The 18033-nt window shown below is 42.9% G+C and overlaps 1 protein-coding gene across 1 annotated transcript in view; it reads right to left on the reverse strand.

The window, feature by feature from the left end:
* Positions 1-18033, reverse strand: part of LOC136866853 (dynein axonemal heavy chain 1) — a 1878455-nt gene that overhangs the window by 953096 nt on the left and 907326 nt on the right. The window contains exon 13 of the mRNA XM_068226864.1: positions 410-579. Within this exon, the coding sequence (XP_068082965.1) occupies positions 410-579 (170 nt within the window). The remainder of the gene's footprint in view (positions 1-409; positions 580-18033) is intronic.

Raw genomic sequence — 18033 nt, forward strand, 5'->3', positions numbered from 1 at the left:
TCTAACGTCACACTTATATGCACAGGGTTTGGGCGACGCTGCAATAGGGAAAGGCTTGGAGTGGAGAAATAGTCGACGTGTTCTTAAATTAAGGAGCAGTCCCAACATTTGTCGGGTGGAAAATGGGACATCAACCTTCAGAGCTGCCAGCAGTGGATTAAAAACCCACTCTCTCCCAAGTTTACAGCTATATGACCTGTAGAGCAAAGCCGAGTCACTCGGTAGGCGGAAACAAGACTACTAACAGTTCCCGAAAGTGTCCGCTGTAACAACAAAAGGCCTACACTGGCAAGTTCTAGAGAACTTAGCCGCATCGATAAACTAGTTCCATCCATAAGGACTCTTGGACACAATGGGTAAAATGTCTCGCTGAAATACAGTTTCAGTAAGTTATACTGCACATTCTTACCTGCGTATCCGAGAAAAGAAAAACGGTCTCAACGTTTCTCGCCCCGGCATTCATCATCAATTGTTTGATATCTTCTCGCCATTCATTCATTCCGTAACTTTTGCTTAGTTCTATCTGGAAGCACACGTATTCTGCCATGTGAGCAGCGAGACGAGTAAGGCTCTGACGACCTGTAAAACAGAGAATACGTATCGTGACCATGGTTAACAACCAATAAAATCTTCAGACATTAGCAAAACGTATAGTATTAATCCTTAACTACCGATGTGAGGTCCTTGGGATCACTCAGCCCCAAATTTTCCACCCATTTCGTTTGTATCACCGACCTTGAACATCTCTTCCTAGTTTCTCTGTTCTCCCATTGTGATCATTGTCATCTGGTGGTGACTTGTAAGAGCGCAGTCCCTGAAATCTCACATCCGTAGTTGAAGTAAGTGTGAATCTTTGTATTCCTCTACATGGTTCATCTCTCTAAAGGACATCCATAGGGAGAGGTGATCAAGATTGCTCTGGCTGCAGTCTCCGTGCCTAGGGCAGTGGGATACACAGGCGGCCATACGCTCAATAAGAAGTACCTCCAGATGTAACTAACATTTTATTTGTAATTTTGTTGTTATTTTTGTTTTCTACAAATAGATCCATTAGGATTTTTACTGTACAGATCTGGAGAAACTAAAGGTTATTCCTTCATTTATATATTCCGCACTTGTTAAGTCCAGATATTCGCACCGAATGGAAGAAAATCCAGAAAATCCCCGACCTTCGAAAATGAGACTGACTGACCCATGGTTTGTAAACAAACAGACTCTCCGCAATATCTTGAAAGAGGAGTTACTTATAAGGTGAACGAAAAGTGTTGCACAATTTTTTCTGTTGCATGTGATTAATATTTTAAGCACGTTGTAAATATCCTCCATTATTTGAACAATGCGTTTAGGATGCAATGATGTAAATGTGTGTTACATACTGAGAATACTCAGACATTTCCGAAGCCTCTTGTTTTGTACCATAAAAATTGCAACCGAACAATATTTTTGGCACTTTAGTATTGCTGTTATCTGCTTATATTTTTTGTAATTCTGTAATGTGTGTTTTATTAGAATACACTGTTAATACATCGAAATTAACACTTTGGTATTTTCTGGCCCCTATTTCCGGTTACGGTCCGTAAATACACAAAATGTTTACGTGTAACCCAGGTATGGGAATGCCCGCCCTTTTCACATGAAGGGTCAGTAAATAACTTGTGCGATTGGTCGTAACTTATATTTTATATAATATTATCTGCTACGGAGTTTTCCGTGGTAGTTAGAGGTGAAAGAAGGTGCGGGGGGTGAACAGGTCTCAGGCTACGAAATTAAAGTGAATTTAAAATTTAACAAGGTTATATTTTCTTAGCAAAAAACAAGAAATAACAATAATGGCAGGTACAGAGTAGCAAAACCACTAATCGAGAATGTACAATTACAGGATTTGGGCTCCGAGAGCCAGACACACAATTCTTGAGCAATTAGCCCAACTTTACGATATACAGAATTCAACAAAGGGGCAGAAAACCCCATTCATGCCCAGGAGCACTTGCTCCAAATTACACAGTAAAGCCTCCTCGAGGCATACAACACTCAATTTTCGAAAAAGAGCCACTCGCTCTCAACTTTAAACCTATCAAAGGCCACACCAAACTCCACCTTCAAGTTGTCCTCTAAGGACATGGACACAGGGGTAACATACCCAACCTACTGAGGTCTATTAAGTGAGAAAAAGGTTAAGTACATGACCTCTAAAATAACAATTTGAGAGGAGGCGATCTGCACTCCTAATACCTTTTGTTTAAAACCTAATCTGGCTCTAGGCCGCTAATGCAAGGGCTAATCCCATACTACAGAGGTGACTTTAAAAAAGAACAATTTACATTACATTAAGGAAGAAACGGTTGTGAAAATAAGTTCACCTCAATGCAATATGAGAGGGAGCTCGAGAGGGTTAAGCACTCTCTATCCCAATATGAAGCTTAAAAGATAGAATAAATACAAAGATTCTTTACATTTTAGGGAAAGTTACATGGTAGAAACGCTTCGGACCCGCCCCGAGAGTTAAACTGCTGAGCTAGCAAGAAAAGAAGTTGGTGTTGAACTGCTCCCCGAAGAAAGAGGCGCTTCCCGCCCCCTGCTATGTACTTTACACACTGAAAGATGGTACTGAAGTGGCCCCGAGACCCGAAAATCAGCAGTTTATATACTCTCGCGGAAAGTTCGAGGCGTTTTTGGAATGAGAACACCCTCCCACAAGGATTTTATTGGTTCACCAAGAAACCCCCTACACAATACGAAGAAGAAACATATTATTGGTGGAAAATTAATTCGAGAAATTCGGGATTGGCTAAATTCAAAACAAGGGGAAAGAAAGGGTTAATATTGCCAACTTAAACAATGACTGAAATAAATTTAGCAAAGAACAAACTTTTGAAATTAAATTTTCTCCAAAAAACAGTTCTTTCACTTCGCACTAGGGTGCACCGTTGTAGTTCTTCAGTAGTGTCCTCTAGAAGAGAATGTTCACACTTCTTACTACAAGCAAAACAAAAATACATCGAAAACAACACAGTTCAGAAACTTCAAAATTTCCAAGTAGTGGCATCTTCAGGGTAACTTGAAAATTAACACGTAAGACAAAGTTCAGACTTCTTCCAGTAGGGGAGTTTCAACTGGCGCAAAGTTTAAATAAGCAGCGTGGAGGTGTACCGCCCGGTACAGACCTCCCCCCCCCAAAAGTTCCTTCAAGGGGTAACACAGAATAACATAAACTTTTGTTTGAAAACAAGGTCCAAGTTATGATGTTGCTATGGAGATTAATTGCAGAAGCATTTATCAAAATTGTTGAAATTTGATTTGATCCAGTTTCAAAAATTCTCGTAGTAACTGCTGAAGTAATGTCTTTATGTTTGTAGAAGTTGAATTCAGAAGGAAAATTTTAGTTTTTTAAGGTTGATGAAAAATTTACTAAGTCCACCAGATATTGCAGGAAATCCAAAAAAAGGTAGTAATGTTGAACTGGAATGTCCATGTAGCTGATTAAATATTTTCAAGGTTGATTAAGTTGGATGGCCAGACCGGCCGCTGCAGCTTGTGTCCAGATGAGGCCGCTCGGACCCCTCAAGTACCCTGAGATACCGCTCGCCCGCACTATGGGAGGAGTAGTGGTGTTGAAGCACGCCGCGCCCGCGGTGAACATGTACAGGCTGCGGGCAAGTAGCAGGTTGTGCGCCGCACATCAGCCTTGGCCGGGAGGAGGGCTCCGGCTCGCCGTGCACATGTCGTCCTCGCTGGAGTAGAGGGGGCCCTTCCTCTATCCCAGTCGCGGCACAGCGCCGCGCGGCTGCGGGGGCACTGAAACATTAAAGCTCGACGGCAGAATTCTTGTTGAACCAGGATGATAGTAGGGTACATTCATTGAGGTGAGGTTGAGGGGCCAGCGGCGTGGAGAAATTCTTTTCAAAAGCAAGCCACTGTGTATAGTGGAGCAGGAGACGGGAGCGTGGTAATGGCCGTGGCAAGGTCAGGATGGCAGTTTAACTAATCGGGGGAGGTTTACACAAAATAATTACACATAAAGGAAACAGCTCCCAAGGGCAGAAGGCCTTAAAAGTGAAACCCCTCAAAAAAAATATAACCTTCCTATTTCTTTTAAAATTATATGAAGCAAGTTAGCACAGAAATTATACAGGTTTCACCTGCGACAGGTGAACCCTAAATATCCTCTCGGTGGCTGGATTACTTAATAACAACGTGACCGGCGTAAGAAAATCGAGAATGACACACGGCCCATGAAATCTGGGGGCAAGCTTGCCCGCGGGAACAAAATTCTTGACCATCACCTGGTCACCTACCTTCAAATTGGTGGGTCTCCGTCCACGATCTTATCTTTCCCTAACCTTTTCATGAGACACTTTAAGATTGGCTTTAGCTTTCTTCCAAAGATCTTTGATATTATCCGGATCTATTGTCCCGGGTAGAATGTCACTCAGAGACCAGAGGTTAGAGAGCGGCGTGTTGGGAACGAACTTGAACATCAAAGAAGCTGGAGTAAACTTGTGAGATTCATGGACCGCCGAATTCAAAGCAAAAGCTAACCAATGCAGGGACGTGTCCCACCTAGAATGATCTTCATGATGATAGGCAATAAGCGCGGACCTGAGATTACGATTAACCCGTTCAGCCAGAGATGGTTGAGGTAATAAGCAGAAGTCGTCACATGAGAGATGGACAAGTCAAAACAGAATTTACGAAAAAGATTTGATGTAAACGCCTTAGCATTATCAGACACAATATATTGGCACGGACCAAAAGAAGCAAAAATAGAATTTAGGCAAGTAATGGTGGACTGAGCGGTAGCCAGCTTAGTCGGAAATATCCAGGAAAATCTTGTAAAACCATCTACGCATACAAAGATGAACTTGTTGGCATTTCCCTTTGACTGGGGGAAGGGTCCTACATAATCAATATACAGGCGTTCCATGGGGCGCGACGCTTGATGCGAAGACAGAAGGCCTACCTTGGTGGACATGGTTGGTTTACTAAGCAAACAAGATTTACAAGCTTTTACTAGTTCACGGATTTCACCGTCCATACCCTTCCAGATGAACCTTTCACGAATCTTTTCACGGGTTTTAAAGATTCCAAGATGCCCCCCTAATGGGGTCTCATAATAGTACTTGAAGATCATAGGTACAAGAACAGCTGGAACGACAACCTTCATCATCTTATCATGCCTTGATGGGCAACATAAAACACCATTCCTCAGAACATAAGGGACAACTTGTTCCCCAGAAGATAGGGTTTCCATTATCGGAGCCAGCGTCGGATCTTCACGTTGGTATTTCTCGATGTCCCTAAAGAGCATGGGAGCATCTGTTAAGATGGCATTAACATCAGATAGTAGGGACTCGGGAGGTGATGAACTGTCGATCGGTTCATGGGTCTCGACGTCGTTGGAAAACATACGGCTGAGTCCATCGGCAACAACATTTTCGGTCCCTCTGATATGCCTGACATCGAATTGGAAGGCAGAAATACGGATGGCCCAACGGGCTATACGACCAGTACGACGCGGCCTACCTAAGACCCAGCTTAAGGCTTGATTATCAGTCTCCAGGTCGAATTTGACATGTTCCAGATAGAGACGGAACTTTTCTAAGGCAAATAAGACTGCCAAACCTTCGAGCTCATAGATGGAATACTTGGCTTCTTGAGCCGATAGAGTCCTAGATGCATAGGCGATGGGTCGCCTCCCTAATTCAGTCTCTTGAAGAAGGACTGCTGCTACTGCTGACGACGACGCATCAGTTTGGACGATGAATTTCTTTGAGAAATCAGGCATAGCAAGGACAGGGGCATTACAGAGAGCTAATTTAAGATCTTCAAAAGCGGCTTGTTGAGAAGGTCCCCACTCGAATTTGATGCCTTTCTTACGAAGAAGGTTTAAGGGCGCCGCTCTATTAGCGAAGTTAGGAATAAACTTCCTGAAGAAATTCACCAAACCAATGAACCTGGCGATACCTTTAATGACCTTGGGAGGTTTAAAATCACGGATGGCCTGTTCTAGAATGATCGACTGCAACACCATCGGGTGACACAATATGCCCTAGGAATGACATAGAGGGCTTAGCAAAGGCAACCTTGGACAACTTGACAGTTAACCCAGCCTTACGAAGGCGATTAAGAACTTCTCGCAGATGAACTAGATGTTCTGCAAAAGTCTCCGAAAATACGACGACATCATCCAAGTAGTGATACAAGTACTCAAATTTGATGTCGGAGAAGACCCTATCTAGCAGCCTAGTGAGTACAGCTGCTCCCGTGGGGAGCCCGAAAGGCACGCGGTTGTATTCATACAAATTCCAATCCGTGGCAAACGCTGTAAGATGTTTAGACTCTTCCGCTAGGGGAATTTGATTGTAGGCCTGATTCAAATCCAAGATGGTGAAGAACTTGGCCTTACGGAACCATGAAAAACAAGAGTGAAGGTCGGGAAGGGGCACAGATTGTAACACCACCTTCCGATTGAGAGCCCTATAATCAATGACAGGCCTGAAGCCCCCTTGGGGTTTCGGGACTAGAAAAATAGGCGAAGAATACGCCGACTTAGAGGGCCTAATAATACCATCCTTCAACATCTGATCGATGATTTCTTTCAGAGCCTTCATTTTAGGTGGAGATAGCCTATAAGGTGGAAAACGGACAGGAATCGAATCCGTGACCTCAATTTTGTATTCGATAAGGTCAGTAACACCAAGAGTATCAGAGAACACCTCTGGGAGCGACTGACACAACTTATGAATACTATCAGCCTGCTCCTCAGGTAGATGTCTAAGGTCTAACAACATCTCATCCTGGGTAGGCGAAATAGATGAACATGATGCAGAATTACATTTTAACAAGGGGATTTTACAATTGGAAGCAAATTTGAATGTGCACGACTTACTCTGAAGATCAAGCACAAGACCAGTGTGAGAAATGAAGTCCGCTCCCAATATGATGGGGCAAGACAAGTGCTTAGCCACAAACAATTTGATTTTCCATGTAAATTTAAAAATACGAATTTTGACATTTACAGAACCGAGAATTTCTAATGGAGATGAATTAGCCGAAACATATTGAACAGGAGATGAGCCATAGTCCGGTAGTTTACAAACCGATTTCAATTTTGAATACCATAGATCCGAAATAATTGAACAAACACTGCCTGAATCTAATAGAGCTGTTATAGGCTCATTATTTAACTCAATTTTAAGAAAAGGAACAGGTGCGGGGGTATCTGCCGCAATCCTAAGACACTCTTTGGGGCATTCAAAAGATGACTTTGAAGACTGAACGTTCCCTGAATTTACGACCTGTTTGCCAGGGGCTGAGCCTTGGGAAGCAGAATTAGTCGACTCAGCCGAAGCCGCTAGTCACTTATTATTAGTGACATTGGTGGAAGTTGCACCAGAAGTTGAGCAGGAGGGGGTGCTATTTGAATTTGAGAAATTCTTGGCGATATGTGAGAAAGCCCCACATTTAAAACAGCCTTGTGATGAGCGAGCTCCATTATTTGCCCTACTAGATTTGATCAATGGACACTTGTTCCTAAGATGGTCAGGCGACCCGCAAGCGTAACATTTACGAGGTGTGACTGATCGGCGAGGTGGAGGCCGAGTATTACTAAAAGAAGGCGGGGGTTCTTTCGCGACACGCAAGGAAACGGCGTATCTAACTCCTTCCGCTGAGACGGCCAATGCTTCAAGTTCAGAGAAGGTTTGCGGGCACGCCGCGAAACACAAATATGACCTGTAGGATGGTGAAATTCCTTCTACGATAGCCTGTACAATCTGATCTTCAGGAAAATGATGAGCAAACACCCTAGTATAAAACTTAATGTCTTGTATGAAATCAGCCAGATTTTCATCCAATCTCTGTACGCGATAATAGTACTTCTGACTCAGAGATGACCTCGCGCGAGCAGGAATAAAATTTGCAAGCAAGTGTGCGTGAAAATCTTCAATAGATGACTGTTCAGCTATGGCTCTTACTATTTTGTCTGAGAGAATGCCTATTGCATAGGGATAGATGATTTGCAAAATTTGGCATGGAGAAAGAGAAAAAAACAAGGGCATGATCCTGGAATTCAACTAAAAATCTTAAGAAAGAAATAACTTCATTGGTAGTGTTAACCGAAAACTTCGAGATACCTCTGAGCAACATTGCCAATGGATGAGGCAAGCTGCTGAACCCAGGTGACATAGTAGGTAAAGGTTTCAGTGGCAAAGAAGTTAATTCAGAACGTACATTATTCAACGATGCACGGCGTTCAGACTCGTTGTCCAATGGGGCAGAGATCGTTTGAGCTCCAACAGTAATCCTATTGACTTCTCCCTTAGGAGGCTCTTCCTCGCTACCTACATTCACCGTGGTGGGTTGATCGATTTTGGGAGGCACTTCCCCAGTTAACAATTGGGTAACCTTACTGGATAATTCAGAAATACTTTCAAGCAACGTACTAGCTTCCTTCCTCTGAACGTCATTCAACTTCAGAGACAACCGATCGTTAACTCTATTTGAAAAATGAAATAGCCTGGCTTGCACACGCTTAATTTGATTAGGAGAAGGATCATTTTCGTCAAAAAAACTAACTACAGATGCTAGCCCAGTAGTATTCTCGGTGATCGTGGAAAGAGAGTCGTCAATTTCTTTTTCTCCCAAAGTGGGGATGGAAATGGGCAAATCAAGGGACTCTCTAAGCTTGTTTGTGTCTACTGCAACCGTGCCTCCAGATTGCAGATTTCTGATAGTTAACTCATAGATCAACTCCTCCTTGCGCAAATAGTTGAGATGGAGAACATCGCGAGGGCCGGGCATGATGACAGAACAATTTTGAAAAAAAAAATTAAAATTTCCAGCAACAGAGAAAATTGTTAGAGTTCGAATCAAAACAATGTTTAGCCGTCAAAAGGGGCTAAATTGAGACCCATTCAACCACGCTCTGCTACCACTTGTTACGGAGTTTTCCGTGGTAGTTAGAGGTGAAAGAAGGTGCGGGGGGTGAACAGGTCTCAGGCTACGAAATTAAAGTGAATTTAAAATTTAACAAGGTTATATTTTCTTAGCAAAAAACAAGAAATAACAATAATGGCAGGTACAGAGTAGCAAAACCACTAATCGAGAATGTACAATTACAGGATTTGGGCTCCGAGAGCCAGACACACAATTCTTGAGCACTTAGCCCAACTTTACGATATACAGAATTCAACAAAGGGGCAGAAAACCCCATTCATGCCCAGGAGCACTTGCTCCAAATTACACAGTAAAGCCTCCTCGAGGCATACAACACTCAATTTTCGAAAAAGAGCCACTCGCTCTCAACTTTAAGCCTATATAAGGCCACACCAAACTCCACCTTCAAGTTGTCCTCTAAGGACATGGACACAGAGGTAACATACCCAACCTACTGAGGTCTATTAAGTGAGAAAAAGGTTAAGTACATGACCTCTAAAATAACAATTTGAGAGGAGGCGATCTGCACTCCTAATACCTTTTGTTTAAAACCTAATCTGGCTCTAGGCCGCTAATGCAAGGGCTAATCCCATACTACGGAGGTGACTTTAAAAAAGAACAATTTACATTACATTAAGGAAGAAACGGTTGTGAAAATAAGTTCACCTCAATGCAATATGAGAGGGAGCTCGAGAGGGTTAAGCACTCTCTATCCCAATATGAAGCTTAAAAGATAGAATAAATACAAAGATTCTTTACATTTTAGGGAAAGTTACATGGTAGAAACGCTTCGGACCCGCCCCGAGAGTTAAACTGCTGAGCTAGCAAGAAAAGAAGTTGGTGTTGAACTGCTCCCCGAAGAAAGAGGCGCTTCCCGCCCCCTGCTATGTACTTTACACACTGAAAGATGGTACTGAAGTGGCCCCGAGACCCGAAAATCAGCAGTTTATATACTCTCGCGGAAAGTTCGAGGCGTTTTTGGAATGAGAACACCCTCCCACAAGGATTTTATTGGTTCACCAAGAAACCCCCTACACAATACGAAGAAGAAACATATTATTGGTGGAAAATTAATTCGAGAAATTCGGGATTGGCTAAATTCAAAACAAGGGGAAAGAAAGGGTTAATATTGCCAACTTAAACAATGACTGAAATAAATTTAGCAAAGAACAAACTTTTGAAATTAAATTTTCTCCAAAAAAACAGTTCTTTCACTTCGCACTAGGGTGCACCGTTGTAGTTCTTCAGTAGTGTCCTCTAGAAGAGAATGTTCACACTTCTTACTACAAGCAAAACAAAAATACATCGAAAACAACACAGTTCAGAAACTTCAAAATTTCCAAGTAGTGGCATCTTTAGGGTAACTTGAAAATTAACACATAAGACAAAGTTCAGACTTCTTCCAGTAGGGGAGTTTCAACTGGCGCAAAGTTTAAATAAGCAGCGTGGAGGTGTACCGCCCGGTACATTATCAATATTTAACATTTCATGGAATGCCAAAATACATTTCAGCTAAGTGAATGTATCGATAGGATTAGCTAGTTTTTCAAAGCTTGGTGCTGCTGGTGTGAAAGCGCATGCACATGCAAGAAGTGTAGAATTGACGTCTTGAAACTGTAAAGTTACGGATGTCTGGGTTTTTGCACGGACGTAGTCAAGAACTAAACAGCTTAGAGATGCACATCACTCAGTTTATTAACCCTTTCCCGCCCGCATTTTCACTCCGCTTATCCCCAGGTTTCAACCTATTATTTAGAAAAAACTGAAACAGACCGTATTGTTTCATAAAAAGTTATATACAGTAACAACTATTGATCAGAATGAATTCAAATTTTCAATAACATTAGAAAATATACCTTCACATCCATTTCTCTGTTTATTGAGTCATATTGTGTTTCCCCCCTCCTCGTGATACTCGACACAGAGACAGTCTGCATTTGTCACATTCCCATGTTGTCTGAATCCCTCAAAACCAATAATCACGTGATTTTGGAAGTGGAATGATGCCCATGTATATATGACTTTATTTCCATCTGGGCGAGGGTCTTCCCATTCTGTTTTTATCTTACCGGAATGCGACTGTTTTAAGGCTGCATTGTTATATGCGCAATAGGCTATGTCACTGAAAGTTTTTATCCTCCTAACATACGTAAAAACAATCTCTTTCCCCTAATGCTCTTTCCGAATTATGCGCAGGTTCAACATCATCCATTTAATCATTCGGAGTAACGAAACGTATGCGCAGGTTCAACATCATCCATTTAATCATTCGGAGTAACGAAACGTAATATTTGTTACCTGAATTGCCGTGGCATCGCCATCAGGTCCGATTTATTGATATTCGTTTTCATTCATATCACTTATCACTAAAATTATCTTCGTTGATACATTATTCACTCATTAAAAATTCACCTGCACCCCTACTCAAGGATTCTGTGTCACTTTTTTCGCCCATATTCAGCTCAGTTTCAATATACGCGATATTCAATCCCGCCATGTTTACGGACGAAACAGCTGACCCGCGCTCGCGGAAGTTCAAGACCGTTGCCTAGGCAATGTCAAGACAGATTATCTCTCTTCCTTTATTCTCTAAGTCTTGTAGATTGCACTGCGTGTTCATAAATGCCTTATAAACACTTCACTGATACAAAAAATAAAAAAGACTATCGCACAGATCGCAGACGAATGCAGATAATGCAGCCGGGCGCTAAGGACTGGAAGGCTAAATGAACAGTCGGGCACTGCCACAAGGACAAAGTATCTTCTTTACCTACCGCCTTTCCCACACCTGCGTCGCACTTGTGGATTTGGCTCTGTTTTACGGCCGGATGCCCTTCCTGACGCCAATTATATATATGGAGGGATGTAATCACCTTTGCGTGTTTCTGTGGTGGTTCGTAATGCGGTATGTTGTCTGAGTATGAAGAGAAGAGTGTTGGCACGGACACAAACACCCAGTCCCTGAGGCAGGAGAATTAATCAGAAGCGATTACAATCCCCGACCCGGCCGGGAATCGAACCGGGGACCCTCTGAACCGAAGGCTAGTACGCTGACCATTCAGGCAACGACAAAGTATATCGGCTACAAAATATTATCTTCCAAATCACTGGGAAATTTGCTAGAACGTGTCTCATAAAAATAGCTACAATCACAAGTCCCAGAATTTTCATTTTAAACATGATTGTTCATATACCTTTTGATGAAAATAAAGTTCAAACGACAATATGCCTTCTTCAATACTGGATATACTTTTTCTGTCGATAACTTGTAGAAATTACGAATGTATTTAAGGTTGAAGGCTACTATCATAGCACTGTCACACTGCAAGTCCCTTTCTTTCCGTTCTCTTTTTAAAATAATTAACAAGCCAAGATTCATTAGATTTCTTGTACTAACTAGGCTATCAAATTTGCGCTTTTTCGAAATCATTTAACACTTTAAGTGAGAACACAAGAAATACTGAAGGACGGTGGCTGCGGATAGTGGTACATAGGTGTTGAATGTCATGCTAGTGATAACCTTGTCTGCTGGTTGGTTTGGACTTAAAACATTAACAGCGGTCCTTCTGTTTCCACTACTACCTGCTAAAAGGACGAAGAAACTGCCTGTTGTTCCTCAAGCACTATGTGATTTTACATCTCCAAGGAATGGCATTTGCATTTGTTTTTGAATAATATTTTTTCGCGGCGTCGACTTCTGTAGATCTTTTGGCACTACTTGCACCATGTCCGACTCGTTGGCTGAATGGTCAGCGTACTGGCCTTCGGTTCAGAGGGTCCCGGGTTCGATTCTCGGCCGGGTCGGGGATTTTAACCTTCATTGGTTAATTCCAATAGCCCGGGGGCTGGGTGTTTGTGCCGTCTCCAACATCCCTGCAATTCACACACCACATACAACATTATCCTTTACCACAATAACACGCAGTTACCTACGCAAGGGCTACACTCGGCTAGAAATAGCAACACGAAATTATTATTACTTGCACCATATGATGTGAACCTGCGTGTAAGTGTAATTGCGGAAGTGTAGAGTGTTGAATGTGAGGAAAGGAAAGTTAAGGACGACCCCCTGACCCGGCCGGGAATCGAACCCGGGGCAACCGGGTGACAGGCTGACGCGTTGTCCCCTACACCGCGGGGCCGGACATGGCATTTGCATAGTCCTACTCGCTTTTTTTTTTTTTTTTTTTTTTTTTTTTTGCTATTGGCTTTACGTCGCACCGACACAGATAGGTCTTATGGCGACGATGGGACAGGCAAGGGCTAGGACTGAGAAGGAAGCGGCCGTGGCCTTAATGAAGGTACAACCCCAGCGTTTGCCTGGTGTGAAAATGGGAAAACACGGAAAACCATCTTCAGGGCTGCCGACAGTGGGGCTCGAAACCACGATCTCCCGGATACTGGCCGCACTTAAGCCACTGCAGCTATCGAGCTCGGTCTACACGCTTTCAAGTGTCTCTCTTAGCGTTTTCCCATAAGATGGGATCCAATATTTGGCTACATTTTCGCCATTTGACCCTATCTAAGACGTCCCGAGGGTTGAGGCCAACAGTAGCCACAAATGTTGTACATTTGAGTCATCTGATCATAGACTGGTTACATGCAGCCCTCCATGCCATCCTATCCTGTGCTAAACTTTTCATTCCTACATAACTACTACATCCTACGTCTGCTCTAATCTGCTTGTCACATTCATACCCTTAGTCAACACCTACCATTCTTACCTACCGTGGTCGATAGCTGCACTCGCTTAAGTGCGGCCAGTATCCAGTATTCGGGAGATAGTGGGTTCGAAACCCACTGTCGGCAGCCCTGAATATGATTTTCCGTGGTTTCTCATTTTCATACCAGACAAAGTCTGGCGCTATACCTTAATTAAAGCCACGGCCGCATCCTCCCCACTCCTAGCCCTTTCCTGTCCCATGGTCGCTATAAGACCTTCGTCGGTGCGACGTAGAGCAACTTGTAAAATAATAATAATTTAAAAAACATTCCTACCACCTACACTTCCCTCATAAACCAACTGAACAAGTCCTGGGTGTCTTAAGATGTATCCAATCGTTTCATCTCTATTCCTGGTCAAATTTAGCCTAATTGCTATCCTATCACTAATTCGATTCAATATCTCTTCATTCGTGATTCTATCATCGCATCTTACAGTCAGCATTCTTCTATAACACCACATTTCGGAACCTTCTTTATTTCTGAGCTAGTTATCGTCCATGTTTTACTTTCATACAATGCTACGCTCCAGACGAGAGTCTTCAAAAACATTTCTAATTCTTATATCAATATTCGAAGTGAACAAATTTATCTTCTTAAGAAAGGTCTTCCTTGCTCGTGCTAGTCTGCATTCTATGTCCTTTCTTCTGCCATCATTAGTTACTTTAATTGAGACCACGGTCGCTTCTTTCCCATTCCTAGTCCTTTCCTATACCATTCATGGCAATATATGACCTATGTGTGTCTGTGCGACGTATAGCCAATTGTAGAAAAAAAAAACTATTTTCACTTAATATGTGTAGACTAGACAATGATCCTTACGCACTTGTCTCTAAGTTTCTGGAACGAACAGTGATTATTCGAATTACGTTGTAGCAGTTGGCAGCTACCATTTCATGGCTCATTTCTTTAAACAGGTTCCACAAAGGCTCATTCACACGTAGCACGCTCTGCACCAACTGTGAACAGACTAGGTCGCTTTGAATTGAATTGCTACATGGTAGTCTGCTCTTGAAATGCATTGCATAGGTTTATCTAATTCAGACATGCTGAACTGGGCGGTGGTTGTGTTCCGACCAGAGGTATTCAAATTGTACTTCACGCTTGCTTGCCGCAGGCCAGCAAGAAGCAGAGCAGCTTAACTTGCGCGTCACCAAAGCGACAGTACAGGCTTATTGAGGGTACAAGCCACATAGCGACCACACTTGCTTCCCTTAAACCTGCCAAGTTTCGCAGGATCCTGTACACGGCAAGAATATACAGTACATCAATGGGATACTATACAGAGTGTTAGGAAACAACGTGAACCAGGTACAGTCGAACCTCAATATCTTGAACCTTCATTACACGAATTTTCAATACCTCGAAGTAACTTCAATTTCCCGGCCATTTGTCCTATTCTTTACGTGTATTTATTTCGTTTACACGAATTTCTTGATTCCTCGAAGCAAACATTTCCTCCCTTGAAGCCAAAAATACTCTCTAACTCGAATTTTGTGCAATATTAACTGTACAATACGGCATTTGTGGTTTTTGAGGAACAGTTAACAAGTAAGGAAAGGGTTACAGCGATGCTGGGAGCTAATATGACGGGAACCGAAAAACTAAAACTTCTAGTGATCGGAAAATCGGCGAAGCCTCGCTGTTTCTCCAGTGTGAATTAATTACCAGACACGTACAAAAGCAACTCCCGAAGTCGCGGATGACAAGCTCCATTTACGAATCACGGCTACATAGTACCGACGAGAAGTTTTAACGTGAAGGGAGGAAAGGTGAACAGGAACAAACAGAAGAAACTAACGGATTTTTTCCAAAGGTGTTAACAGAGGTATGTTTCTTGTGTCACTACTGTGTGTTCTGTATCTATATTATAATAAGGGTTATAATTAAAGTAAAGCCCGCCTGGTGGCCATGATCGTTAAGGCACTGAAGCCTAAAGGGTCTGACACCGAGGTTAGCCGGTTCGAGTCTCGTTGGTCTCCCATCAGAATGTTGGCCGGCAGGGTAGGGGAGGTGGTGGTACACAATTTATTATCACTAGATTGCGTGCCAAAAGCCTGGATTAAATTCCAAACCTCTCCTCAGTGCTCATATGTAGTGAGGGCGTAAGATGCTGTTGATGATGATTCGTCCGTCGGATGGGGACGTTAAGCCTTGGGCAGACCCCTTGGTGCTATTCGACAGGAGTAGGCTATGTGCCGGCACCGGGTTTCACCCTCTCTCTACTATCGTATATCACGTCATTCATTTCATCTCACTAAGAACTCCTCTGATGAGGTTGACGTCAGGAAGGGCATCCGGTCATAAAAACCCGCCACAACAGATTCAACTCACCTCATACCCGACTCCGTAGCTAAATGGGACAATGTTTGGACAAACAATAATTAAAGTGATGCCGTAAAATAGAGTCTGGTTGTATATTTTAAATACTCTTAAAAATAATGCGTTCAGTCGAAAAATATGATTCAATTATATGCCATACATGCTAATAAGAAGTATTCTTTATATCTCGAAATTTCGATAACTCTAAATAAAATTTAGCTCCCGAGGTGATTCGAGATATCGAGCATATGAGCGTTATAGAAAGAGATAATTCGATATCTCGCGCCGTTGCCAATTTATCAGCTGCTAAGGTTAGCCAATCAGATCGCTTCGCGAGCAAATTTAAGTAGATTTTGCGAGGCGCTGTTGCTAAATCCGCACATGCCTTCTGATTGGACTACTCACATTATTGTACCTATTATCAAACCTGGTAAGGATCCTAATGAGGCAAGTTCATACCGTCGGATCACATTCTCTTCTTGCGTCACCAAAACCTTCGAACGACTTCCTAAATTACGTTAGGAATTGTGGCCTGAAGAACTACTTCAGAGTTTTCAATACGGCTTCCGCAAATCTAGGAGTATACTTCATCATTTCAGCCTCCTATCAACAGACATGTGCCTGCTGTCATTTCTTGATTGATACAGTATGTTTGCTTTCATCTCTTGGCACAGGCCAGAGTAAAGTGTAGTTTCCACCGAAGTCCCAGTCAACATCCATGGCTGTGACAATATGGAAGCTGCTGGGGTATGGGTAGTGCTGAGTAATGACATTCAGAGCATGACTAGTGCATCTGAGTGTTATGAACGGTGCTGCTCATAGGGTCAGTCGTGCTGCAATAGTACTTTCTGACCCAGTGAGGAAAGCAATGGCAAACTACCTCACTCCTCTTCTTGCCTAGTACGCCTCATTTTGGTGCTGCCATTGGTTTTGGGGGTTTCCTTATAACGGCATAACCTTTAGTGATGCTATTTGAGGATCCAACCAGCCTCTGGGCTGATGACCTAACAGACATCAACAGACATCAACAGACATTGTGCTCAAGGTTACCTGGCAGTAATGAAATGTCGTATGGCTTTTAGTGCCGGGGATATCCCAGCTTGGGTTCGGCTCGCCAGGTGCAAGTCTTTCTATTTGACTCCTGTGGGCGACCTGATGAGGATGAAATGATAATGAAGACAACACATACATCCAGACTCTGTGCCATTGGAATTAACCAAGTAAGGTTAAAATCCCCGACCCGGCCGGGAATCGAACCCGGGACCCTCTGAACCGAAGGCCAGTACGCTGACCGTTCAGACACCTGGCAGTAATGTTTCTGGATGTAAGTGGAGCTTAGGACGACGTAGACTTGACAATCCTTATTCAGAAATTACATTCGTTGTGACTCCTCTTGCAGCACATCAGAACTACTGTATTTACAAAAGTCATTCTGTAATTTGTATTAGGCTATGTCCTAGGTGCGAGCGTCCAGCGTCCACGTGCTTCCAGAAGATTCCACAGGCTACCTGCTTTACTCGGATAACGCACACTATCGCATGTGTCTGTATGGCTTTGGAGCGTCAACGCTTAATTCTCATGTTGGAACTAATTTTATACAGGTCTACACATATCTAGAACAGTACTATTTAAGAACAGTGGAACCTCTATATCCCGAATCACCTCAGAAGGTAAATTTTATTTCGGGTTATCGAAATTTCTAGGTATAGAGAATACCGTTTTGAGTATGTATACCACACAATTGAATCATATGTATCTACGAGCTTATACCAAATACATTATTTTTAACCAAAAACCAAACCCCATGGCACTACAGCCCTTGTGGCCTACCAAGCGACCGCTGCTCAGCCCGAAGGCCTGCAGATTACGAGTTGTCGTGTGGTCAGCACGAAGAATCCTCTCGGCCGTTATTCGTGGTTTTCGAGACCGGGGCCGCTATCTCACCGTCAGATAGCTCCTCAATTCTAATTGCGTAGAATGAGTGGACCTCGAACCAGCCCTCAGGTCCAAGTAAAAATCCCTGACCTGGCCGGGAATAGAACCCGGGGCCTC

The sequence above is a fragment of the Anabrus simplex genome, chromosome 3 (genome assembly GCF_040414725.1).
Source record: "Anabrus simplex isolate iqAnaSimp1 chromosome 3, ASM4041472v1, whole genome shotgun sequence".
NCBI lineage: Eukaryota > Metazoa > Arthropoda > Insecta > Orthoptera > Tettigoniidae > Anabrus > Anabrus simplex.